Source organism: Aspergillus heteromorphus, assembly GCF_003184545.1.
Source record: "Aspergillus heteromorphus CBS 117.55 chromosome Unknown BO70scaffold_6, whole genome shotgun sequence".
Taxonomy (NCBI): domain Eukaryota; kingdom Fungi; phylum Ascomycota; class Eurotiomycetes; order Eurotiales; family Aspergillaceae; genus Aspergillus; species Aspergillus heteromorphus.
Genome location: NW_020290411.1, coordinates 771,396 through 795,024, shown reverse-complemented (window position 1 = coordinate 795,024; position 23,629 = coordinate 771,396). Strand labels below are relative to the sequence as shown.

At 57.2% G+C, this 23,629-nt stretch overlaps 7 protein-coding genes across 7 annotated transcripts; 5 read left to right on the top strand and 2 right to left on the bottom strand.

Moving 5' to 3' along the window:
* Nucleotides 1-350: 350 nt before the first annotated feature.
* Nucleotides 351-2,389, top strand: BO70DRAFT_198736 (NRAMP family metal ion transporter). The gene is made up of 3 exons (XM_025538569.1): nucleotides 351-1,163; nucleotides 1,228-1,499; nucleotides 1,556-2,389. Exons 1-3 carry the CDS (start codon nucleotides 522-524, stop codon nucleotides 2,364-2,366), a joined length of 1,725 nt encoding a protein of 574 aa, XP_025401515.1. The 5' UTR covers nucleotides 351-521; the 3' UTR covers nucleotides 2,367-2,389.
* A 406-nt stretch (nucleotides 2,390-2,795) lies between these two features.
* Nucleotides 2,796-3,550, top strand: BO70DRAFT_198725 (uncharacterized protein). The gene has a single exon (XM_025538568.1). It carries the CDS (start codon nucleotides 3,085-3,087, stop codon nucleotides 3,487-3,489), a length of 405 nt encoding a protein of 134 aa, XP_025401514.1. The 5' UTR covers nucleotides 2,796-3,084; the 3' UTR covers nucleotides 3,490-3,550.
* Nucleotides 3,352-4,638, bottom strand: BO70DRAFT_310993 (putative SNF7 family protein (Cta1)). Its single transcript, XM_025540170.1, has 2 exons — nucleotides 4,307-4,638; nucleotides 3,352-4,193 (listed from the first exon to the last, which is right to left on the bottom strand). The coding sequence occupies exons 1-2, from the start codon at nucleotides 4,370-4,372 to the stop codon at nucleotides 3,612-3,614; spliced, it is 648 nt and encodes a 215-aa protein (XP_025401513.1). The 5' UTR covers nucleotides 4,373-4,638; the 3' UTR covers nucleotides 3,352-3,611.
* Nucleotides 4,639-7,234: 2,596 nt separating this feature from the next.
* On the top strand, nucleotides 7,235-10,859 carry BO70DRAFT_360259 (SAPS-domain-containing protein). The gene is made up of 3 exons (XM_025542736.1): nucleotides 7,235-8,512; nucleotides 8,565-9,242; nucleotides 9,728-10,859. The coding sequence occupies exons 1-3, from the start codon at nucleotides 7,334-7,336 to the stop codon at nucleotides 10,430-10,432; spliced, it is 2,562 nt and encodes an 853-aa protein (XP_025401512.1). The 5' UTR covers nucleotides 7,235-7,333; the 3' UTR covers nucleotides 10,433-10,859.
* A 346-nt stretch (nucleotides 10,860-11,205) lies between these two features.
* On the top strand, nucleotides 11,206-13,835 carry BO70DRAFT_385890 (SET domain protein; the record flags this gene model as incomplete). Its single annotated transcript, XM_025545775.1, has 5 exons — nucleotides 11,206-11,391; nucleotides 11,503-11,726; nucleotides 11,814-12,164; nucleotides 12,275-12,534; nucleotides 12,595-13,835. The coding sequence occupies exons 1-5, from the start codon at nucleotides 11,341-11,343 to the stop codon at nucleotides 13,833-13,835; spliced, it is 2,127 nt and encodes a 708-aa protein (XP_025401511.1). The 5' UTR covers nucleotides 11,206-11,340.
* Nucleotides 13,836-14,024: 189 nt separating this feature from the next.
* On the top strand, nucleotides 14,025-15,908 carry BO70DRAFT_360257 (NADH-quinone oxidoreductase subunit NuoF). Its single transcript, XM_025542735.1, has 3 exons — nucleotides 14,025-14,356; nucleotides 14,449-14,520; nucleotides 14,589-15,908. Exons 1-3 carry the CDS (start codon nucleotides 14,105-14,107, stop codon nucleotides 15,747-15,749), a joined length of 1,485 nt encoding a protein of 494 aa, XP_025401510.1. The 5' UTR covers nucleotides 14,025-14,104; the 3' UTR covers nucleotides 15,750-15,908.
* Nucleotides 15,909-16,587: 679 nt separating this feature from the next.
* On the bottom strand, nucleotides 16,588-23,542 carry BO70DRAFT_198647 (nucleoporin family protein). Its single transcript, XM_025538567.1, has 3 exons — nucleotides 23,368-23,542; nucleotides 18,846-22,711; nucleotides 16,588-18,710 (listed from the first exon to the last, which is right to left on the bottom strand). Exons 1-3 carry the CDS (start codon nucleotides 23,450-23,452, stop codon nucleotides 16,740-16,742), a joined length of 5,922 nt encoding a protein of 1,973 aa, XP_025401509.1. The 5' UTR covers nucleotides 23,453-23,542; the 3' UTR covers nucleotides 16,588-16,739.
* Between the last annotated feature and the right edge of the window lie 87 nt (nucleotides 23,543-23,629).

Sequence of the window (23,629 nt, the reverse complement as noted above, 5' to 3'; positions counted from 1 at the left end):
CGGTTTGCTCTCTTCACCATCCGGGTTGATACGGGGTATCCATGCAGAGACCGTGTTACCGCAGTAATGTGGCCGTCCACTGCGTTGAGAAGGATGGCTCGGCGGCCCAGTTGGCACTTTGTACCGCGAACAGCCTCAGCACCGCATGCCGTCCTGTCAACCACTGTTGCTGTCGGCATGACTTTCCTTTCCACCTCACTTCCTTGACACGGCTCCAGGCAGTGAAACTCACTTCAGACTCTTGCCTCGACTCATCGCGCGGTATTTGATCTCTCCATTCTTGCCATCCTCTTCCCAGTTTCGACCGCGACACGATCGCACTCGGGCAGTTTCGGGCAGGCTTCCCCGCAGGGTCCTCCATCGAGTCTGGACTGACGTCCCGAGGCGAAATTGCGGTTGCGGCGATTGCCCAATTACTCCGGTTCCGCCAAAGCAGCTGTGTTCCAGACACCCCAACTCGTGCCACGGCGATCGCTTGAGCCACTCGAACGACCCATAAGAACCCATCGCAAACCGGCCCCATGAATTGCCCCTCGCGAACTGACGACACCCTCGACCACCCGGGCTGGAACCAGAATCCGTCCGCGCTGAGTCCCGACATCACCACACGAAGCGACTTTAACGGGGTCGCCAACTCGAAAGTGCATCGGAGACATGCGCCCGGGATGGGGGCTGCAGGGGATGGCACCACGGCAATACAGGATCGGCCCCATAGTCTAGATGGAAATGAGCCCGGCAGCGAAAAGAAGACCCCGGACGACGAGGTTTCTGCTGCTCCCGGGGATCAACCACCCGGGACGACCAGCGGATTTCCTCGTCGTCCTTTCACACAATCAATCGCATCTTTCTTTCTCCATGCTGCCCGCAGCATCAAGAAGTTCGCCCGCTTCATAGGCCCCGGCTTCCTGATCGCCGTCGCCTACATCGATCCGGGCAACTATTCCACCGATGTCTCCGCGGGGGCAGACTATCGCTACGCTTTGTTGTTCATCGTGCTCTTGTCCAACCTATTCGCCATTTTCCTGCAGTCGCTCTGTATCAAGCTCGGTACGGTGACGGGGCTCAATCTGGCGGAGAACTGCAGAGCACATCTACCCAAGTGGCTCAACATCACCCTGTATGTCTTCGCGGAGGCGGCCATTGTCGCAACCGATATCGCAGAGGTAAATGGCACCCTGTCCCCGTTCCCAAGTCTTGTTCCAGCGCTAAGTCAAGACATCCTCACAGGTCGTTGGATCCGCAATTGCGCTGAACCTTCTCCTCAAAATACCCCTGGTGGCGGGATGTGCGATCACCTTGGCCGATGTCCTCTTCATCCTGATATTTTATCGCCCAAATGGCGCCATGTGGGGGCTGCGTCTGTTTGAAATCTTCGTCATGCTTCTAGTCATGGGAGTCGTGATATGCTTCTGCATCCAGCTGTCACTGATAAAGGAACAGTCGGTCGGCGACGTTTTCCGGGGCTACCTACCCTCGTCTGCCATAGTCCAATCACAAGGGTGGGTGGATACGCCCCGTCCCAAAAGATATTGACTCTCTGACACGCCCTTCATAGATTGTACCAGAGCTGTGGAATCCTCGGAGCTACAGTTATGCCCCATTCCATGTTCCTCGGCAGCGGCGTAGTCCAATCGCGCCTAAAGGAGTTCGATGTTGCTCAAGGCTACGTGGACCCGTCTGTCTGTCTTGGAAGCACCGGAGGGGAGGTCGAATACAGACCGTCCATCCACGCAATCCGGGACTGTATGAAATACTCCATCATCGAGCTCTCCTTATCTCTCTTTACGTTCGCCCTCTTCGTGAACAGTGCCATTCTCATCGTGGCGGGCGCCTCGTTGTACGGCACAGAAGGCGCCGACGATGCAGACATCTGGGGCATTTACAACCTTCTGTCCAGCTCGATCGCTCCTGCGGCGGGTCTGATCTTTGCATTGGCTCTGCTGCTCTCCGGCATCTCTGCGGGCATTGTCTGTACCATGGCGGGCCAGATGGTCAGCGAGGGAATGCTGAATTGGAGCACGAAACCCTGGCTGCGCCGGCTCATTACGCGCTCCGTCAGCATCATCCCTAGCATCATCATTGCAGGCGCCGTCGGCAAGGAGGGGTTGGACAAAACACTGAACGCCAGCCAGGTGGTGCTGAGTGTGATTCTCCCATTCGTCTCCGCCCCCCTGGTCTACTTTACCTGCCGCAACCGCTACATGACCGTTCCGACTGATCGCAACTTCTCTGGAGAAGACTCTGCGCCCGAGGGAATTAAGATGAAAAACAACTGGCTTGTTGCTAGCCTCGCCGTAATCGTATGGCTGGTCATTGTGATCATGAATGTTGCTTTGCTTGTCCTGGTCGGACTAGGCAAGGCCTGACATGCAGAAGAGAACAACAACGCCAAGACGATGTCATCGCCCTTAATCATGTATTCCCTTTTTTCTCCAGGAGGGATCGGACGAACCATCGCCATCTTGAGTCGTTGCATTGACCAGAAGAGGCTGTTGGGGATTTGGGGAGAAATGTACATAGAAGATCTAGCAATGGAGAAGCGAATTTCTTTCTTTTTTTGCCTGGAATTCCGGTCTGGTTTCCTGACACAGACGCGTTGTCCATTGACTTACTACTGAGCATGAACTGACCGGTCCAGCAGCCCTTGACCTTCCTAGCTGTCTTTTCAACAGGAACCTTCGCCCTGCTTGCATACCAACGTTGTCTGATCTGGTTCGTCATGTCCACCACAAGCCACAAAAAGCAGGCCCGCAACCTTCAGTTTGAACATTTCCCACAATGACTTTTTTCCACGTTTTCTTTAAAATATGGTTTATAATACGGCAGGACTACGACATTTGCTCTTTTGCACCAATGACCCTATGCTATCCTATCCGTTTCGGTATTATATTCCTCGACATCCCTACCCATTGACCCCGAAAATCCCACCCGGCAGTGGCACTAATCGAACAATGTCCCCTCGCACCCCTCAACGCCCACAAGTCAAGTCGAAGAAGGAGAAGCCCTCTGTGCGTCCACCAGTCTTTCTCGGAGTGCAAGGTCACCACGGCGATAGCGAGATCGTCACCCGACAAGCCTGCTACGATGGCGCACTTCGATGTCGAGGCATCCATGCTTTTGCATTTGTTCCAGCCGGGAAAAACTGCCCGCCCTGCTCAAATGGTTTACGAGAACAAGGCGTATACGATCACGTCTACTTATGTGGCTGACCAGCTCGCGCTGGAGTATGTCATGACGAGTCTGGGGGACTTGGGCGATGACCGGCATTGCGGAGAGTTTTCGGCAGGGGGCCACTGCGTATTGGACTGCGAGGGAGTGGGCGGGAGAAGTGAGAGATTGGAGTATCGAGTTGGCGAATGGAAGGGTGGGGGAGGTCCCTATCGTTTCATCATCCACCGAGTAAACAGTGGCATACTGGCACTAAATAGAAACGGAAGACAAGATGGATCTGCAGAGCCTGCACCATGGACAGAGAATATTACTGCTTGAATATGTTTCGCGCAGAAGAAAAAGAAAGTAACAAAGGCTTAGTAACGTAACCCCAATGCAATCGCCGACTCCCAACCATATCTTCATCTCCATGAAAATGTAAGTAAGTAACAATCAATCAATCAACCCAACCCCCCAGCCGGCTCCTTAACCTTAACCTGCTCAGGCGGCTCATCAATAAAACTCGGCGTCGCCACCTCATCCTGCAAGAAACTCGGCATGGCACCGCCCAACTCACTCTCCATGTACGTCTCCTCGCCCAGGGCCTCGAGCTCGGCATCCAGCTCCGCCTCATCCACATCCTCCGGCACATCGTACGCGCGCGAGATACTCTCCTGGATCTCGTTGCCGACGTCCATCAGATCGGCCATCTCGTCCTGCATGCGCTCGATCTTGTCGATGTCAATCTGCCCGTACTGTTTCTTGAGCGTCTTGGTCGTCGTCTTCATCGCGTCCACCGTCGTCATCACGTTCTTCAGGTTATCCTGCATCATCCCCGCCTGCTCCATGTTCCAGGATTGCTGGGACAGCTGGTCGCGCTGCGACTCGTACTGCTTGCGGCGTTGGAGGACTTTGAGGGCTTTCTGGCGGAGGGCGGTTTTGCCCGGTCCGTCGCGCATCTTGGAGATCTTGGTTTGGTAGGTCGTCAGTTCGGAGGTTAGGGCTGCGAGCTTGACGTCGATGCTGGCGATGCGGTTGTCGACCTGTTTGTTGGGTTGGGTTAGTTGTGATGCGATGCGGGGTCGAGGGAGGATGAGGGGGGGGGGGGGGGGTTGGGCAGCGCAACATGATGATCGGACGGGATGGAGTTACTCACGTTGGATATCGCGCTATCCAGCGTCGGCTTGGGCGCCGTGTTCTTGGACCCGAATAATCGGTTCATTATGCGATGTGGGTATGGATCTTGAGGGAATGAGGGAGGAGGGAAAGAGGGGGGTTGTGGCAAGGCAAGCTGGAGTTTAGATAGAAGGACGGTTGTTGTATCGCTAGTATGGGCTGGGCTTAGCTTAGCGGCCGCGACTGACTGACTGGCTGGCTGCTCTTGCCTCGCCGCCTTGTGATAGATAGTAGGGAGGAAGTAGATCCGGGCTGTTGCTCGGGAATCCAACCACGCGCAAATACAGATCAGGGTAAATGAATCTGGGAGTGGGTCAGATGGGAATGAGAGTTTTGACGGCCTTATTATTATTATTATTATTATTATTATTGTCCAGAAGACATGATGACAGAAACTCTGGCTGGCAGGCTGCTACCTAGAGTCGGCCCCACGTGACACCAGAAGCCCAAGGCGGCAGGTCCCGGTATTCTATGCTTACTTACGGGGTATTCTCGTGACAACATTCCAGGCAGATGGATGGAGAGTTACTAGTACGTAGTGATGGTTACTGCGAGCATCAGGTATTCCCCGGCTCTGATTCCGGGGTCTTCCTGGATGGGATGGCTGATTCTCTCACCTGACCCAAATCGGAGTGCAACTATACCTAGTTCCTGCCTAGTAGGCTGATCGGCTTACTGCGATGCTCCGTCTTGGACCGCATCTAGCCTACTGACTGACTTCCTACCGAGGCGTCTGGTTCGACCCCAGACACCTGAGACTGTTGCATAGTTCGGCTCGGATTCAAACATGGCATCCATCCGTTCAGGGCCATTATTACCCGGACTGTACTATTATTTCCCCCAATTTTGGTCCCTTTTGGTAAGCCCACGATCGGGGTGAATACCGCCTGTTACGGCCAGAGTATCCGGTACTTGGCTGGGTGCACGGGCGGACATGGCCAGTGCGGTACCTGATACTCTCGCCAGCCGGTGCCCCAAGCCTGCAAGGAAGCAAGCAATAGCCACTCGTGCGTGCTTTGCGTTACGCGAACCTCTTGGGGAAGCCTCATCATCATCATCATCATCATCACCACTCCTCCATACTCTATCTACGCCCTCCCCTCTTCCCCCCATTGATGTCTTGGAATACTCAGGTAGTTCGTCTCGCCCCATCTGGTTATTATTAAGCGTCGGAACTAACCCACTTGCCTCGTCCCAGAACAGAAGAGCCTGAAACCCCATTCGGTCCCCCTCTCGCGTATCTGGCTGAATTTCCCCGCCGTCGCTCCTCCTCGGGCTTGTTGCTTGTTGGGTATTTCCGCCCTGCTCGTCTATCGTCACCACCTTCCAGGGATCCGACCGACCGGCCGATCCAGACACACCCGCCAGCGCAGCACTGTCACCCTCATCCCGCGACTGTTAGCCTGTGATTCTGACTCTTAGCTATTACTTCCTCCTCTTTCTCCTCCCATCTGACCATCTGGTGTTACCCGGTGCAGCGCAGGGCTGACCCAGAGTGATTGCACCGCTCGTGGATCACTGCAGCCCCCAAACAAGGCTCTGCTTTGGTTTCCTTTTCATCGTCACTCCCTCAGGTCGTGAAAGGTATGTGGTCCGGAATAGAGTCTCCTATCTGCCTTCCCGGTGTCTTGACTGCAGACTCTGCTATTCTTTCCTCTCCCGAACCCCAGTGTTGCCGCCTTACCCAGTCTTGACCCTACAACCCCACCCCCCCCCCCTGATGATCTTCCCCCATCTTCACCACCGTTTCCCCATGCCACTTGAGGCGCATATAGTTTCGCTAATCTGTTTCGCGCCCGTAGCGCTTGGCCGCTCCGACCGGATTTATCCTGCCTATCATTCGCCTCGTGCGCCTTTGTTCGGGAACGATTCTAAGATAACGACCCAGTGTCTCCGTTCTGTCTCCATACACAACTCCTCCACGCCCACTCTTTCATACTGGCACCTTGCATAAGGCTCACCAACTAGACCGGCTCTGTATCATACGCATTGCGCCGTAACGACGTTCCGGTGACGATCTACGATCAAAAGTGCTCCCGCTCCTGCGATTTTCCATGACTCTTTTCGCCCAATTATATAATCCATCATGTTTTGGCGTTTCGGAGGATATGCAACTATCTCCACTATTGATACCCTGCTAGACAAGCCCGATGTCACCCTCGAGGAGCTGTTGGACGAGTCGGAGCTCATCCAGGAGCTGAAGCAAAATAATACGAAGCTCATAGAATTCTTACGAGAAGATAATGTCTTGAAACGATTGATGGAATATGTTATCGCTCCAAGCCTGGTGAATGACGACGACGACAATGATCATGAAAGCAATGCCGCGCAGACGACAGAGGACGGGGAGGCCAGGGGCGGGGATCCTCTCAGGGACATGCTGGACCCCGAGGACCTGGAACGCGCGGAGAAGGAACGCTTGAAGCGGGCGTACGTTGCGTGCGAAATTCTCTCGTCCGAGATCTGGTCGATACTGGAATCCATTATGCTCAACCCTGGCCATCTGCGGGATTTCTGGGGCTTCCTGAGGCGGTCGCAACCCTTGGATTCCGCACAGGCGAGTTATTTCACGAAGGTGAACGAGACCCTCTTCGATAAGAAGACCAGCGACATGCTAGAGCTGTTCAAGTCGATGGATGGCATCCTGCCCGCAATCCTCCACCACGTGGACAATCCGATGGTTATGGACCTTTTGCTTAAGATCATCAGTCTGGAAAAGGTGGAAGGTGGCCAGGGGATTGTTGATGTAAGTCAAGCAAGGCCCGTCCGATCGCTCTGAATATACTGACCCTCTTAGTGGCTGAGGACCCAAGACCTTATACCCACACTTCTTTCATTCCTATCTCCGGATCACCCCGCTTCTGTGCAGACCTCGGCTGGCGATTTCCTCAAGGCCATCATCACCATCTCCGCCAACGCAACACAGAATGACCAATCTTGTATTGGGCCCAATAGCCTCACTCGACAGCTGGTTTCCGTGCCGTGCGTGGAACGCCTCATCAAGGCCATGCTCCAAGGTGGCAACCCCCTGACAGTGGGAGTTGGGATCGTCATTGAAGTGATTCGGAAGAATAATTCTGACTACGACCCCGACAACCTCAACGGCCCGGATTCGGTCCCCTCCACGTACGACCCCATTTACCTCGGTAACCTGCTTCGACTATTTGCCAAGCACATACCGGACTTCATGGCCCTGATCCAGAGCTCCAAGCACACCGTGAACGACGGAGGCAGAGTGAAGAGCGTCGAGCGAGGCAGGCTCAATTCGGCGTGGGGAGCCAAAATCGAGCCCTTGGGCTTCGACCGATTTAAGACGTGCGAGTTGATGGCTGAACTGTTACATTGCAGTAACATGGGTCTATTGAACGAGCCCGGAAGTGACGAGTATGTGCGGCAGCGTGATGCAGAGCGCGAGAGGCTCACACGGGAGGGAATTTACAATCCGCACCGGGAAGAGACATCGGCATTCGATGGCAATGACTCCACCGTTGACTTTGTAAACGGATCCGTGATTGGATATGGCTCACCGGAAGGCTCCAGGGTCCTCGAGGTAGCGAACACGGGCGAAGAAAGCTTCGAGGACGTCAGCTCGTCGGGCGTTCTCGTCGATCAGGAGAAGGATGCGGAGGCCAAGGAAGCAGCTGGCTCCGAATCCAAGCCTGACCCTGCGCCTCCGTCAAACCCCGAGGAGTCTACAGAAACGTCGGAACAGACGCCGAATGACGCGGCTGAGACCGGTCCTCAAGAGGAGAACAATGGCCCCACGGGTGCTTCTGGTGAGGCCGAAACTGATACGCCTCCCTCCGAACCCGTCACCGCGTCTGGATTGGCAGCTCAGATTGGAGAGGTTAGCCTGGACGGCAGTCAGACGTTGGCGGAGGCAGCTTCCAAAGATATGGAGAACCCGACACCAACGACTTCTCACCCCGACGCGGTGCCAGCTCCTCTCTTCGCCGATCAACAGAATCAGGAACAGAACTCCTCGACGCCTGATACTGCTGGCCAGGTCGGCGATGCACCCAGCTCAGCCTATTCTGCTCCTAATGCGGCGTACACCCAGTCCACGGCGGGCCACTCGCGGCGGCAGCTGCACCCCGATATCCAGGTCGACCCTAACGGTGACCCCGTAGTTGGTGACTATCTCAAGATCATGTTCGTTGAAAACCGGGTAGTACCAACCATCCTGGTAAGCTCTTGTCGCCCATTTCCTCCACGATCACATCTAACTTGCTGTCTAGGACTTCTTCTTCCGGTTCCCCTGGAACAACTTCCTTCACAACGTCGTTTACGATGTTATCCAGCAAGTGTTCAACGGACCCATGGACCGTGGCTACAATCGCCTGCTGGCCATTGATGTCTTCGAGACTGGCCGGATAACACAGAGCATTATCGAAGGCCAGAAGCGAAGCGACGAGACCCAGCGCGCCAAGCAGATCCGACTGGGATACATGGGCCACTTGACCCTGATCGCCGAGGAGGTGGTGAAGTTCAGCGAACGGCACTCACCCGAGTTGCTCTCGCCGACGGTCATGGAGAACGTCCTCAGCCCCGAGTGGATCGATTATGTCGAGCAAACGCTTTCCGAAACGAGGGAGCGGGACAACGCCATTCTTGGGGGGGTGCGTCCCGACATGTCGATTGGGCATCGCCAGGGAATGCTCAATACCGGCCAGAGCATAAATGCGTCGTCAGCACTTGCTGAAGCGGGCCTCAATGGGTCGGCCGGGGGCACTGGCTTCCAGGGCTTTGACATGATGAACCAAGGAAGCGTGTCCGGCGGAGCCTTTGGAGCGGGCGGTGGGAGTTCCCTCCTGAGCGGGTTCGCGAGTTCCAGCGACGACGACGAGGACGAAGAGATGGAGGACCAGGAGGAAAGGCACCTGGCCGAACAGCCCGCCGACGGCGGCTCTGACAATGTGGGTGAACACCTTTTCACGGATGTTGACATGCGCGACGCTTGACCCAGTTCCCGATACCATCTTCCCTTCCCCTTCTACGAACATATTTTCTCGATCTGGGCACACCCTGTGTTGGTTCATCTTTGGTTTATGCTACGAGCTGTCATACATCGCATTCTACGGCTGAAGGGTTAGCGCATGATGGATGGGAGATGGAGGTCGTGAAGGACCTTCTTTGCACATAGAGCGTTCGGCTGTCCGCGCCTTACATACTTATGAAGTCATTCAAAGAACTCCAACTCCCGCCATCATGTGGCCACCCTTTGGAACAAGCGTGTGCTTGCTAGCCACATCAGTAGTTCTGGCTCTCTGGCCAGGTGTTGACATCGCCCTCCTGTATATCAGGGCCACCTTCCGAGCTGTGCATCCCCTGTTTTCATCCTCCCACCCCACACACGTGCATCCGGACTTACAGTCGTTTTCATACTGACTGAGAATCCCAGGCGTCTGCCAACTCCACCAGCCAGCCGATCCCGATCCTCCCTCCTCCCCCGGCTCCCATGAGTCACGGCCCCTCTCGGGCACGGCGCCAGCTTGCCGCACGGCTCGCCGCACAGAAGCAGCAGGAGACCGGAAACGCCGAGGGAGAGGAAGATGCGAGCCACGAGCAGGCCGGCGACCACGATTCCCAATGGCCAACCAACCCGTTCGTGATCGCCGGATTGGACGAAGAAGCCGACGGCACGCATTCACCCGCCAGCGCAGCCTTCCCGTCCAGCGACTTCCCCCCGGCCAGCAAGGACGAGCCTTTCTCCTCGCCTACGTTCCCCGACTCGGGCTTCAGCCCGCCGGACTCCTTCTCGACCAACTCGTCGGACGAGGACGGCGAGGGCCGATCGGAGGGCCTGCGACGCAAGGAGCGAGTCCCTCTGGAGGTCGACGAGGACGAGGACGACATGGGCGAGATGGTGGGCCCATCGCTGGACACGGGAATGATGGACTCGGACGACGAAGACGAGGCGATCATGAATGAGTCCCTGGGATACCCGGACGTTGGGTCGGGGCGGTACCGCAGCTTCCGGCGGTCTCGGATCGGGGCGTCTCCCTTCGGGGACGACGACGAGCAGAACGACAGCAGTGACGGGGAGGATGACGGGCTGGTCGAGATCCTCGTCCCCGGGCGGAAATCTTCGACCTCATCCCACTAGTTTGCACCCGCACTCACATGATCCTTGATGTCCCATTTCCCGTTGTTGTCATGTATGTGAAGGTGGTTGGTTTTGTGCGTGGCGGTGCTCTGCTTTGCTGTTTCGGCCCTTTTGGATTAGTTCAATTCCCATGACGTACACTATTTCTTTTCTGTTTCATTACCTTTTTCTTTTTTCCTTTTTTTTTTCTTTTTTTTTTGACCGCGTGCCATTTTTGTATATGTTCCGTTTTTTTCTTTTCTTTTCTTTTTGTATACCTACATGCGACCCAGACTCGGCGGTTCGAATACGACATGTCTTCTTCTGAGCCATGTGAATGAATGGAATGGACCCTTATGAACTTGGATGTCGTTGTCGCTCTACTTTTGGATCATCTGGCATGGCTGTTCTCATAGATGCGTATGTGGTTGTTGTTGGTTGTGGGGATGGATGAAGCCCTGCTTAGAGGGCTCTAGTAACTACTTAGTATAATACCGTCGATATCCAAACCATGCTGGTTTACCGTCCAGACCAAGGGTCGAAACGTAGAGCTGTAGCAGATGCGAAGATCCAGAATTATTATTATGATGTGACTGTTGTTGCGTCGATCTCGGGAAGCCCAAGTGGGACGCCGCATTCCATCCTTTCCTTTCCTTCCCTTCTTTCTCATCTCACTTTTTTCCCCTCCACCCGTTCATTCCTCGCCCGACCAGCCCGCGACTTTGGCACGGATGCTGTAGCGGACACTTCTTGGATAATCTGGTGGTCTATTTCTGGAGGATATAATATATCCCCCCCCCCCCGCCGCGAACATGGCCAGCGTGTCGATGGATTTCGCCAGGTGAGTTTTTTTGGGGGGATCGGAATTTTGACTATGACGTCGGGGTGCCGGTTACTGGCCAGCACTCACTATTGTCTCTATTGTCTTCATGCATGGCTTCTGCCTTTCATTGTTGCCTTCCGGGTTGCATTCTTTCATTGTGATATCCTCACTCCTGATGTTTAATTGATACACAATCATAACCCCCCCCCCCAAAACTATCCCCAAGCCATATCCATACCCAACATCCAACATAACTAACCCCCACCAGCCCCCCTCCTCTTCCTCCAACAACAACGACAACATCGACACCTCCCTCCAAATCTACAACGACCTCGTGCAATGGACCCTCCAAAATGGCGGCCATCTGCACCCGAGCGTGCAGATCGCCAAAGACGCCCAACGCGGCGTGCACTTCCAAGTCCGCAAGGACTGGACGCAGCGAGTCCCCACCGACACGCACATCATCAAGACGCCTCTCGCCACGACCATGTCGTATTTTAATGCCATTGACAAGGGACCTACCTCTCTATCTCAAAACCAACGTACTGCTGTTGATGATACACCCGGCTCCATCAATAGCAACAGCAGCAATGCAAGCTCCGTCTCCTTCAAATCCCACGGCGTCCACCTCCCCCACGCATTCATGCAGGCCGTGGGCCCCAAAGAAACTACCACGTTCTTTCTCATGGGCCAGTACCTGCGCGGCGCCGAGGGCTTCTGGTTCCCGTATTTGAGGACGTTGCCGCGCCCGGGCACCCTGACGACGCCGGTGTATTATGAGGGGGAGGATTTGGAGTGGTTGAGTGGGACGAGTTTGGTGGTTGCGAGGGAGAAGAGGGTGGATATGTTGAGGGAGGGGTTTGAGAGGGGGATGAGGGAGTTGAGGGATGCTGGGGGCGTGGAGGGGGTGGATGGGGGGGAGTTTACGTGGTGAGTTTTTTTTTTTTTTTTTTTTCCCTTGTTCTTTTTCTTATCATCTATTACTGTTTTCTCCAGGCAGGAGTGCATGTGTGAGAGTGAAGTTTGTTGATTCTGGTTAGGGATCTCTATCTCTGGGCTTCGGCTATCATTACCTCGCGGGCCTTCTCGGCCAAGGTGCTGTGTGGAGTGATCTCCGAGGAGGAGGCGAAGGAGGAGAATGTCGCCGTTTTGCTGCCGCTGATTGATATGGGGAACCATCGGCCTTTGGCGAAGGTGGAGTGGCGCGCTGGGGATGATAATGTCGCGTTTGTGGTCCTGGAGGATGTGGCTGCTGGCGAGGAGATCAGTAATAACTACGGACCGAGGAATAATGAATCATGTGGGTTTTGTGTCTGTGGTAGGGAAGATTTGGCTGAGTGACTGACTGATGGCTACCTAGTGATGATGAATTATGGATTCTGCATGCCGAACAACCCGTGTGATCATCGCATTGTCAGCCTACGGGCTCCGCCGGGAAGTCCCCTCCAGGTTGCGAGATCTCACCAGCTCCAGATGTTCCCTGAGCTGGCCGGTGCAGAGAAGGAGGACCATTACTACGTGTTCAATGTCTTCTATCCCCTCCTCGCCCCGGACTCGGCCATGGAGCATTCGGTCTTCTCGCCGGCCCTGCTCGACGCCGTCTCGGTGCTGGGTGCCAACAACCGCGAACTCGAAACGCTGGAGATCACCAGCCACGCGATCAAGATCCCCAACGCCTACGGCAACTCGCGGGCCCTCCTGGCTGCCCTGAGCCAAGTGACCATCGAACTCATCACGCATGCCCTGAAGCTGCGGTCTACCGGGTCCGACCTACAGACGCCCAAGAACCTCAAGCAGGCCCACGCGAAGGTCTACCGGGACAGCCAGATCCTGCTGTCCGAGACGGCTCTAGTCATCGCCACGTGGACCCTGAACCGTGCCCGGCAGCACAAATTCACCGGCACCTGGGAGGAAACCAAACGGGTCCTGGGGGCTCATCTAGCCCGGATCCCTGCCGGTCGATTCCCCCCCGAGATCATGTCCCGGATCCAAATGAGGATCCTGGAACGGCAGTCGCTGCTGACGCACAACGGCGAGCTGTTCACGTTGAACGAGCTCCCCGACCTCCTCCCGGCCGCGATGCAGCAACCCTGCAAGGCCTGCTTCCAGGATGTGCTCTCGGTGTCTGAGAACGCCATCCCCGCGCTAGCAGGCAGCGAGGAGTCGTCGCCCTTTGCGTTCCCGATGTTCATCTGCCTGGTCGTGGCGGTGCACCTTTCCAGCCAGTCTGCGGGGGTATCCCTTCCCTCGAGGTTGTCTCGCTGGGCGGCCTTCCTGCTCGAGAACTACCCGCCGCCGCCGACTGATGTGGCCTGGGCGGTGGAGGACGAGGACGACGAGTACTTACTGAGCCAGTTTGATGCGGCGATGGAGGACCTGCGCACGCAGAATAAGCGGGTGTTTGTCCCCCTGGAGCGGTTCACGGGAGACTGGCAGAAGGATGACTGGTGGCTGTCACCGAACTGGTTGCGGTGGGCGTGGATGGTGTGGGAGCAGGAGACGGTGGGGGTGCCGGAGAAGCCGCTGGGTTTGTTGGCGGGGGGGGGGAGGGGGCAGGTGCAGTTGGCGACGGAGACGTTCCTGTATATTCCGCAGGAGTGAGGCGTATAGTTACTAAGTAGTACTTGGTTAGTGTTAGTGACAGACAGTAAATAAAAGGAAGGTACGGACGGGCTGGCTGATCTGACTCAGCGGGTCAGGTGACCTGCCTCCGCCAATCACCAGGCAGGCAAAGGCGGATATTCAGCAGGCGCAGGAATTGCCGGACGGAGCAGCTCAACCCAACTCAACTCAACTTCGTCATCCCCGGTTCTCTCCACCCTCCCTCCTCTCCCCCTCCCCCTCCCCAAGCCATTGGGCCCTCGATCACCATGATATCAAGAGCCGCGGCTCCCTCGCCTTCCTCCCTCGCCTCCATCTCCTCCCGCTCTCTCCGCCCCGCGACCCGCTCCTTCGCGACCGTCCAGGACAACGCTCCCCCCGTCCGGCACCATGGCGGCCTGAAGGACCAGGACCGCATCTTCACCAACCTCTACGGACACCATGGTGCCGACCTCAAGTCGGCAATGAAGTATGGAGACTGGTACAAGACCAAGGAGATGGTCCTCAAGGGCGATGACTGGGTAGGCCGTCCTCCGCCAGCCCGGACACCGTGCAAGATAACGACCTGAAAGACGACCAATTGCTAACAGCTGCTTCTTCCCCCCGTGTACAGCTCATCTCAGAGATCAAGGCCTCCGGTCTCCGTGGTCGTGGTGGCGCCGGTTTCCCCTCGGGATTGAAATACGTAGGTGGACATCCATCCCTCCGCTACCAGCCGCGCCCCTCCCTAACACACCGCGTTCGCACCTGCAGTCTTTCATGAACTTCAAAGACTGGGACAAGGACCCCCGACCCCGCTACCTGGTCGTCAACGCCGACGAGGGTGAGCCCGGAACCTGCAAGGACCGCGAGATCATGCGGAAGGACCCCCAGAAGCTCATCGAGGGATGTCTCGTGGTCGGCCGCGCCATGAACGCCAACGCCGCCTACATCTACATCCGTGGAGAATTCTACCACGAAGCCACCGTCCTCCAGCGCGCCATCAACGAGGCCTACGCGTCCGGCCTGATCGGCAAGAACGCCTGCGGCACCGGCTACGACTTCGACGTCTACATCCACCGCGGCATGGGCGCCTACATCTGCGGTGAGGAGACCTCCCTCATCGAGTCCATCGAGGGCAAGGCCGGCAAGCCGCGTCTCAAGCCCCCGTTCCCCGCCGCCGTCGGTCTCTTCGGCTGCCCCAGCACCGTCACCAACGTCGAGACCGTCGCCGTCGTCCCCACCATCATGCGTCGCGGCGCCAGCTGGTTCTCGTCCTTCGGCCGCGAGCGGAACGCCGGCACCAAGCTGTTCTGCATCTCCGGCCACGTCAACAACCCCTGCACCGTCGAGGAGGAGATGTCCATCTCCCTGCGCGAGCTGATCGACAAGCACTGCGGCGGCGTCCGCGGCGGCTGGGACAACCTCAAGGCCGTGATCCCCGGTGGATCGTCGACGCCCGTCCTCCCCAAGAACATCTGCGACGACCAGCTGATGGACTTCGACGCCCTCAAGGACTCCCAGAGCGGTCTCGGTACCGCCGCCGTCATCGTCATGGACAAGTCCACCGACATCGTCCGCGCCATCTCCCGTCTCTCCACCTTCTACAAGCACGAGAGTTGCGGCCAGTGCACCCCCTGCCGCGAGGGCAGCAAGTGGACCATGCAGATGATGCAGCGCATGGAGACCGGCCAGGCCCGCGAGCGTGAGATCGACATGCTCCAGGAGCTGACCAAGCAGGTCGAGGGTCACACCATCTGCGCTCTGGGTGAGGCCTTCGCCTGGCCCATCCAGGGTCTCATCCGCCACTTCCGTCCTGAGCTCGAGGCCCGTATCCGCGAGTACCAGAAGGAGGTCGGTGGCGCTGGTCCCTATGCCGGTGGCTGGGGTCCCGAGGCCCGTGCCGAGGGCAAGTTGATCTCTCCTGGCATGTAATGTCCATGATTGGTTAGATTGATGGGTTGCTGTGTCGCTGCTTAGAGTGTGTGGGAAGAGAAAAAGAATAATTGATGCTTTTCTTTTATTTTCTCCGGGTGTTTCTTTACTTGATATCTTATCTTACATTACATGTCTGTTGGTTCGTGTACAGTCGGTAGCAATGAATCTTTTTGTTGAAGTACAAAGTACGCACGCAGTTAATTAATGTAGATCGGCCGCGTGACATGCCAGACAGACAGACAGACTCCCAACAACCAAGACACCACGACCCCAGAAATCCAGAAATCTAAAGAGAGAGAGAAATACACTCACTACACACCACGACCCCAGAAATCCAGAAATCTAAAGAGAGAGAGAAATACACTCACTACATACAACCTACGCCCCCACCCCACCAAGAAAAAGAGAATGAACCATACCATGCATGATTAAGCCATGCCATCTAACGTACACACACCGGGGAATGGAATGGGATCTCATCACCACATCACCACATCACCACATCACCACATCACCACATCACCACATCACCACATCACCACATCACCACATCACCACATCACCACATCATCACAAACGACATCCAAGAGGAGAAGCAGAAAGGCGCAACAGCATCGGGATCCAGGTAACGTCAAGTACCGTCAAGTACCGTCAAGTACCGTCAAGTCACGTCAAGTAAAGTAAAATCAGATCAGATCGGTAGGTAGGTAGGTAGTCAGTAGCAGCAGTAGCAGTAGCAAGAAAGGCTATGCCATGCTACGCCACAGCACAGCACAGCACAGCACAACACAGCACAACACAATACAGGACAAGATAGGTAGGTAGGTAGGTAGGTAGGTAGGTAAGTAGGATCTAGTTACACAATCGCTCATGTCGTCCGACACACAACAACAACAAAAAGCGCAAGAGAAAAGAAAAAAGAGAAAACAAATGTCAAAATACAAAACCGACAGAGACAGAAGAAGATAAGAGAAAGAGACAGCTAGCTTAATACCCCCCCGCCATGATACTGCGATAATACCTGCGACTCATCTCAGCGGTCTGCGCGACGCGGGCATCAGCCGTGAGAGGCAACCCAAGCACGCTCGACAGCTCGATCTGGTCCTCGTGCGCCGTCCAGCCGGCCACAGCCCGGCTCATTTCCCGGAAGGCCACGCGCTCCTCGAGTCCCTCGACGCCGGATCCCTGGCTGATTTTGTCGCCCAGCGTGGCCAGCGCCTGGACCAAGCGGTTGAGGCGGGTGGTGTCGCGCTTGCCCTTGGCTGTGGCCAGACGCAGGAAGTCGTCGTAGATGCCGCCGCCGCTGGCCCAGCCGCGCACCTTGCGGTCCGGCTCGTCGCCAAAGCCCGTGACTAGGAGCTCAAGCGTCGCGTAGTCGCCTTCGATGACGGCAGTGGGGCCGACGATGCGGCAGAAGGTCGCGTGTGCGTCGTTCCAGTTCTTCGCCCGCACAAGGTAGTCGACTTCGCGCGCTGCGTCGCCGGTGTCCCGCGCGTACAGCGCCTTGGACACCCACACCCAGCTCTCGGGCAGTTGGAGGTCCTGGGTGAGGTACTGCCACATCAGGTTGGGTTGTCCTTCCGACGTGAATGGATCGGGCAGCTCGGGTGCGAACCGGGCGAGAGTCTCCTTGACGGCACGCTCGCGATCCGAGGCGCGCGACAGGTGGAGGAGGACGAACAGCGTCCGGCCCAGCGCGCCGCTGCAGCACAGTTCGAAGGCATAGTCCCACACCAACTGGTCCAGCTGAGCGGTGTCGATACGGAAGTTGTCCGGCTGCCCGATGGCCGTAGCAAGCAGTTGACACAGCTGGAAGGAAAGTCGGTTCGAAAGCTTGTCGCCGCTGACAGATTCCGGGAGCAGCGCCGCCGGGAACTCCAGCGCAGGAATGTTGGTCGTCTTGTCAGCCGTGGTCGCATACACCTTCAGCAAGACCCACAGAGGGGACTCCTCCGGGGCACTGCCGTGGACAGGGCTGGGGAAGGCGGGCTCGTCTCCTTTGCTGAGGTCATCCACAAATTGACTGACGGCGGCCTCAATCGGCTCGTCCTCCGTGATCCCATACCAAAGACGCAGGCCGAAGGCCTGGAACCAATCCAATCCGAACCGTTCCGAGAGAGTGAAGGTGGAAATCCGGTCCTCAAGCGCACCGGTCGATTTGCCATCGCTGCGCAGCGCATTGCCGGCAAGCAGCTCGTACAGCGCCCGGACGGGCTCGCTCATTTCCGAGTACACATTGCTCTGGCGCCACATCTCGATCTGCTTGGTCATGTCCGCGCGCGTGGTCGGGTCGCGGCCAATCTGAGCCACCAGTGTGGCCAGGTGGTAGTTGTGGCTAGCCACGAGAACCTTGCACGCCTCTTCCACCCGATGCGAGCACAGCAGGTGTACCGCACGTTCTTCGGCCGAGGTCGCTATCCCAGCAGCCTGTGCATGCCTCTCGCGGGCGATGCCCTCCCACAGACGGCTCAGACGGTCTTTCTTGATGCGGTGGAGGTATTTCGGCCGGAGCTGGGGCGGCACCCCTGCGGAGATGTCGTCCTCAACATCGTCGTTGAACAGGATGTTGGCCAGCTGCCACAGCAGCCGCTCGTGGTCAGACTGGACCAGACTCGACGCTTGCGCGAATTGACGGAAATCAGCGGTGGCCAGGCGAGCAAAGGGCACTCCATCGACACGGGAAACGACCGACTGCTTCCTCTGCGCCTCCAGCATCTCACTCGGCTCCAACTCCTTGTTGAATGCAAGCAGAGAGACGTCGCGGCCTTCACTCGTAACAGAAAACTTCGACTGCCAACGGGCATCTCCAGCGAGGGTGCCCCCCAGCCCGTTCTGAACGCAGAGAAGGGAGTTCACGGGCCCCCAGCGGGGTTTGAAAGAGTGATGGAAAGCCATATCGTCGGCGCTTAACTCGTTCGCTTCACCAGCAAAGGTCTTGGGCTTCTTGTTGTAAGGCCACTGTAGGAATGGAAGTATTAGTTCGGTTACTATCAATTATACTCGCTATCCGAATGCAACGCGGGGCATCGCAGGTGCTAAATACAATTCCACACAACGACAAGCTATAACAGTGAAAGAAAATAGGAGTCAAACCTCAAGACCAGTAGGCCGCACGCTTTGCTTGAACGGAGATGGGGCCTGTTTCCGCGGCTGCTGGAACAAAGAGTTCATCAGGTCAATGCTGGTGGCAAAGCCCTTTTGCGGGGAATCGGCAGACTTCTGCGGGGAATCCTCAAACAGAGGCCGGTCGGTGAATGCGTTGGCTTGGATCTCGCGAAGTGCATCGCGGTCTTGCTTCCGGGGGCTGATGGTCCGCTGCAGATGCGCGGCCCAGTCGCCATTCAGATCAAGACGAGCCTTGGACGGCGTGTCCCAAGGCCTCAACACTGGCTGGGTAATTTCCATAAACGTATCGACGCTTTCGGTATCGTCGCGCTCCACGGTATGATGAAGATCCGGAAAGGTGCCCGCCATGTCCATTTCCTCGCCCTCATCCAATTCAGCTACTGACTCGCCAGAGTGCTGGCTTTCGGTGATATCATCGCCGTCTTGCTCAATAGTCGAACCCGTGGAGCTTTCCCCTAAAAAAGACTCCTCGTCCGCTGAATCCTCGTCCTCCACCGTCTCCATGATTTGGTTGCCAAACGCCCCCGGAACAATCTTGCGCTTTTTGAAATCGAACGTGTCGTCGTCGATGCCGGCCATGGACCCCACGAAGGAGTCGTCAGTGGAGAAGCCGGACATCATCTCCGAGCCCATGGTCGTGTCGGCGTGGCCAGGGGTTTGGTTCTTCGGAGTCGGAGTGTCAGGAGCAGCACTGAAAGTGCTTTGGTTGAGGCTCTCACCTTCTTCCTCCTCATCGCTATCATAATCAAGACCATAGGTCGTGTAGTGAGGGACCCGGAACACCCACGTGCCGGTCTCCGTTTCGTAGTCAACAAACTCGGTGTTGTGCACCTTCACCAACCGGTCGACGTGCTTATCGAACAGAGGGCCGCTGGTCAGCGGGGACGGGGATTTCTTGTCGCGACCGCGGGGCCAGGAGTTCTCGATCCGCAGGGTCGAGGGGACGTTCAGGCCCTTGCCCATGGGGGGCTTGATCGTCTCATCCGGGTAGACGGTGATCTTGCGCACTCCGATGTCCACAATGCGGTCGTAAAGATTGTCCAGATCGACGGTCGTCAGATCAACGGGCTCATCGAAAGTGACCTGGCCACACCGTTGACGACCAACCGTGAAGCCAACAAAACACTTCTGCCGCTCGCGGCTCAGCTTGCTGATTTCCGCGCGGCTGGGCTTCATCCAGTAGTCACCGGGCTGCGGGTCGGCGCCAGGAATGAAAGAAAGTCGCGAAGGGCCATCGGTGGGCTTGGCGGCCTGTTCAGCAGTTTCGGGAACCACGGGAAGTTCATTGCCACGAACAGACTCCATTTCCGGCTGCACAAGGCTCTCGGTCGACTGAGACAGGCTGCTGATGCCGCTGATGGTACCGCTCTTGCGGATGGAGCGCAGGAAGCCCAATTCCTCGGGAGTCGGTTCGGAGCTCTGGGTCTGGATAGGAACAATTTCGGCACCAGCGCTCGAAGACTCCAATGAAGTATCAAAGCTGACCGACTTCTTCTTCCCCTTGTCAACCGGCTGTGAGGCGTCTTCACCATTGGTGATCGGGGCCACGGGGGTACTGGCAGGGCGTGCGAAAAGGTCGTTTCTCAGGCTGCGATCAATGGTGAGACGCTTCAGGCTACCACTCGAAAGACGGGAGCTTCCCGAGGTAAGCGCCCCAGGAGACAGGACACTGTCGGTGTCAGGGTCAAACGTCTTGCGCAGGTTGCTGGTGGAGAAGCTCTTGCTGAAGCTAGAGGTAGAGCGCCCCAGGCTTCCGTTCATGCTGGCACGCATGCTGCCGCCCAAAAGGCTGCTGCCGAGATTGGGACTGCTGGTGTTGCTAGAAGGCGACCCGTAGTTCGAGTAAGAGAATCCGTAGCCTTGACGTTTGGGTGGAGTGATCAGGCGGTTGGCGGCGTTGGGAGTGATCTTGTAGACTGGCAGCGGAGTGCGCTGCTTCTGCTTAGTAGAAGACGAAAGAGGCGTGGCCAAAGGACCAGGACTGGAAGCACTCGGAGCAGGTAGACCAGAGAAGATGGACTGGTTTCCATAGGGGTTGCCGTCGAGAAGAGAGGCTTGGAAACTGCCCGGCGCCGGCTGCTGAGGTTGCTGAGGCTGCGCCTGCGCCTGCTGAGAGTTACCAAAGAGGCTCGAGGTGCCCAGTCCCCCCGCAGGCTGCTGCTGGCTCTGCGTGTTACCAAACAGGGACCCACCAGCGCTCGGGGCGGCAGTGTTTGCTCCTCCAAAGAGAGATCCACCAGTGCCGGTGGCCCCTCCGAAGAGACTCGGCTTCTGCTGCTGCTGGTTCTGTGCGCCACCAAACAGTCCACCTGTAGCTCCCTGCTGCTGCTGACCCTGAGTGTTGCCAAAGCCCCCGAATGCACCAGTACCGGTACCAGTGCCCGTTGTGCCGCCTCCGAAGAGACTCTTCTGGCCCTGTTGCTGTGCTCCACCGAAGAGGGAGCTGGTTCCGGTCTGCGGGGTGTTGGCAGCTCCAAACAGTGAGCCGCCAGCTGCCTGTTGCTGGGGTTGCTGGGTGTTCTGACCGAAGAGAGAAGAGCCCGTGGCGCCGGTGCCGGTGCCAGCGCCGGTGTTTCCGAAGAGACTTGGGGTGGTGCCCGTCTGTTGCTGCGTGTTTGTTCCAAAGCCACCGCCGAACAGGCCCTTGTTCTGAGTCTGCCCCGGCTGCTGGGCTTGGTTCTGCTGGCCAAAGCCACCGCCGAACAGGCCGGTGCCAGTCTGGGCTTGCTGAGGTTGCTGCTGCTGGCCGCCAAAGGGAGAGACAGTCGCAGCAGTGCCGCCGAATGGGGAGGCAGCGCTGGTGTTCTGCGCGCCAAAGCCGCCACCAAATGCGCCGCCCGTCGTTCCGGTACCGCTTCCGCCAAACAGGGGCTTGTTCTGCTGCTGTTGCTGGGCGTTGTTGTTACCGAACAGAGACCCGCCAGCTCCAAAGCCACCGGTTCCGGTTCCGGTTCCTGCGCTGCTACCGAATCCACCCGCAGTTGCTGTGCCGCCGCCGAACAGACCACCACCGGCCTGGGTCGTGCCTGTGGTGCCCGTGCTTCCGCCAAACAGGGAGGTCGCTGGCTTGGCAGCCCCAAACAAGGGATTGGTCGAGTTTGATCCAAAGCCGCCCGCGGTCTGCGTCTGGCCAAAGCCAGATGGGGCACTGGTGGCGGCTCCGCCAAATGGCGAGGAAGTGTTTCCGAAGCCAGTGGCTGCGGGTTGTTGTCCGAAGCCAGACCCCCCGAAAGCCGAAGAGCCAAAGGCACCCGCTTGTCCACTGCCATTCCCGAAGCGGCGGCCTTGGTTGTAATCGCCTAGGCGGAGCTCTTCAAAACAATACTTGCTGTAGGGCTGCATGAACGTGATACTCTGATAGTGGTTGGTCGCATTGGCGGTGTTGTCCTTCTCCGTGAAGGCGCTGAAGGGGGTGCTTCCGGTGCCATCGGAGGGAGGAATGGCCTGCTGGAAAGCAGTGCCTGTCCCACTACCGAAACCAGATGCGTTGCTGCCAAAGCCGCCGGCGCCGCCGGTTGCACCGCCGCTCGTGCCAAATCCAGAGGTGGTACCAGCAGAGCTACCGAAGCCTCCCGCCGGTTTGTTGCCAAAGAGTCCACCCGCAGTGCCGCCAGTAGCAGTGCCAGTGTTGCTGCCGAATCCCCCTCCGGTGTTCGTAGCTGCTCCGAAGCCGCCAAAGCCACCACCCGTTGTGGCGGTGTTGGTACCAGTGCCAGTGCCACTTCCGAAAAGAGAGCCTCCGGTCGAGGTGCCAGTGCCAGTGCCGAAGCCGCCGGCGCGATTCTGACCTCCAAACATGGGGTTCGTTTGGTTCTGGGCGCCCGCTCCAAAGCCTATAAAAAATCACTAGTCAGCTACACTGCAAGCTCCCGAGTATGCGTTAAGTCTCGGCACATGTAATTAGAGTCCATCCGGGGGCCGCGGGTCCCTGACGGTGAGCGGTGACTTCTTGTGGTCCATCCTGGGGAGGCAATGTCGAGTCGTCTTCAAGTCGCCAGTTGGGTTGCCGATCCATGGTCGCACAAGGAAGTCGAGAGATCCGCCACGGCACAAATGGAAGAGAAAGGATCGCCAAGCCCATTGAGACATATAGTCGTCAAGCACGTACCTCCACCGGAGCCAAAGCTAGAGGAGGTGTTTCCAAAGAGGCCACTACCACCGGATGTATTACCGCCGCCACCAAAGGGGGACGACGTCGTCGATCCAAAGCCTAGATGACGGGGGAGATACTGTCAGAGACTGTATTGAAGCTGCGATCCCTTCTCTTGCAGTACCGGTGAGCTGCCCAGCGTGGTGGCCTCCGCAAGGCAGTCGATGGGTTGAGTGGGTCGAATAGAACCGTCGCAGGTCGAGGGCCAAGAGCACCATCCAGTAGCGGTCTTTTTACACCGGAAAAGTCTCAAAGGAACAAGACAGATGGAGAAGAAAGAAAAAAACAAAGGGCCGGGGGAATCGAAGCGAGGACAAAGTCGCAAGCGAAGAAACCTACCTCCACCAGAACTCGTGCCACCGAAGCCAGAGCCCGCTCCGAAGCTAGAGCCTTGCTGGTTATTCTGTCCAAACCCTCCGAACATATTGCTGATCGATGTCGGGTGAAATTATGAAGTCATCCGGGGTTCCAGACGTCCGCGATCAAGGATCTCCACACGTAGGCTGGGATCGTGAGACGGACGAGAGTGGGAGCGTCCGTCCGACAAGTCGCTTGCGAAGTGGAGGATCGCCGCGCGCGCTGCAGGGAACCAAGCGAAAAG

What these genes read in the sequence shown, in the direction of transcription:
- BO70DRAFT_198736 (XM_025538569.1), top strand. Translation starts at nt 522, where the DNA reads ATGAATTGCCCCTCGCGAACTGACGACACCCTCGACCACCCGGGCTGG. An exon ending in TCGCAACCGATATCGCAGAG is followed by an intron (nt 1,164 to 1,227) that starts GTAAATGGCACC and finishes ACATCCTCACAG; the next exon opens with GTCGTTGGATCCGCAATTGC. An exon ending in GCCATAGTCCAATCACAAGG is followed by an intron (nt 1,500 to 1,555) that starts GTGGGTGGATAC and finishes CGCCCTTCATAG; the next exon opens with ATTGTACCAGAGCTGTGGAA.
- BO70DRAFT_198725 (XM_025538568.1), top strand. Translation starts at nt 3,085, where the DNA reads ATGGCGCACTTCGATGTCGAGGCATCCATGCTTTTGCATTTGTTCCAG.
- BO70DRAFT_310993 (XM_025540170.1), bottom strand. Translation starts at nt 4,372, where the DNA reads ATGAACCGATTATTCGGGTCCAAGAACACGGCGCCCAAGCCGACGCTG. An exon ending in TGGATAGCGCGATATCCAAC is followed by an intron (nt 4,194 to 4,306) that starts GTGAGTAACTCC and finishes CCCAACAAACAG; the next exon opens with GTCGACAACCGCATCGCCAG.
- BO70DRAFT_360259 (XM_025542736.1), top strand. Translation starts at nt 7,334, where the DNA reads ATGCTCCAAGGTGGCAACCCCCTGACAGTGGGAGTTGGGATCGTCATT. An exon ending in GGGTAGTACCAACCATCCTG is followed by an intron (nt 8,513 to 8,564) that starts GTAAGCTCTTGT and finishes CTTGCTGTCTAG; the next exon opens with GACTTCTTCTTCCGGTTCCC. An exon ending in CCGACGGCGGCTCTGACAAT is followed by an intron (nt 9,243 to 9,727) that starts GTGGGTGAACAC and finishes TGAGAATCCCAG; the next exon opens with GCGTCTGCCAACTCCACCAG.
- BO70DRAFT_360257 (XM_025542735.1), top strand. Translation starts at nt 14,105, where the DNA reads ATGATATCAAGAGCCGCGGCTCCCTCGCCTTCCTCCCTCGCCTCCATC. An exon ending in TCCTCAAGGGCGATGACTGG is followed by an intron (nt 14,357 to 14,448) that starts GTAGGCCGTCCT and finishes CCCCGTGTACAG; the next exon opens with CTCATCTCAGAGATCAAGGC. An exon ending in TCCCCTCGGGATTGAAATAC is followed by an intron (nt 14,521 to 14,588) that starts GTAGGTGGACAT and finishes TCGCACCTGCAG; the next exon opens with TCTTTCATGAACTTCAAAGA.
- BO70DRAFT_198647 (XM_025538567.1), bottom strand. Translation starts at nt 23,452, where the DNA reads ATGTTCGGAGGGTTTGGACAGAATAACCAGCAAGGCTCTAGCTTCGGA. An exon ending in TGGCACGAGTTCTGGTGGAG is followed by an intron (nt 22,712 to 23,367) that starts GTAGGTTTCTTC and finishes GATTTTTTATAG; the next exon opens with GCTTTGGAGCGGGCGCCCAG. An exon ending in TGCGGCCTACTGGTCTTGAG is followed by an intron (nt 18,711 to 18,845) that starts GTTTGACTCCTA and finishes CCATTCCTACAG; the next exon opens with TGGCCTTACAACAAGAAGCC.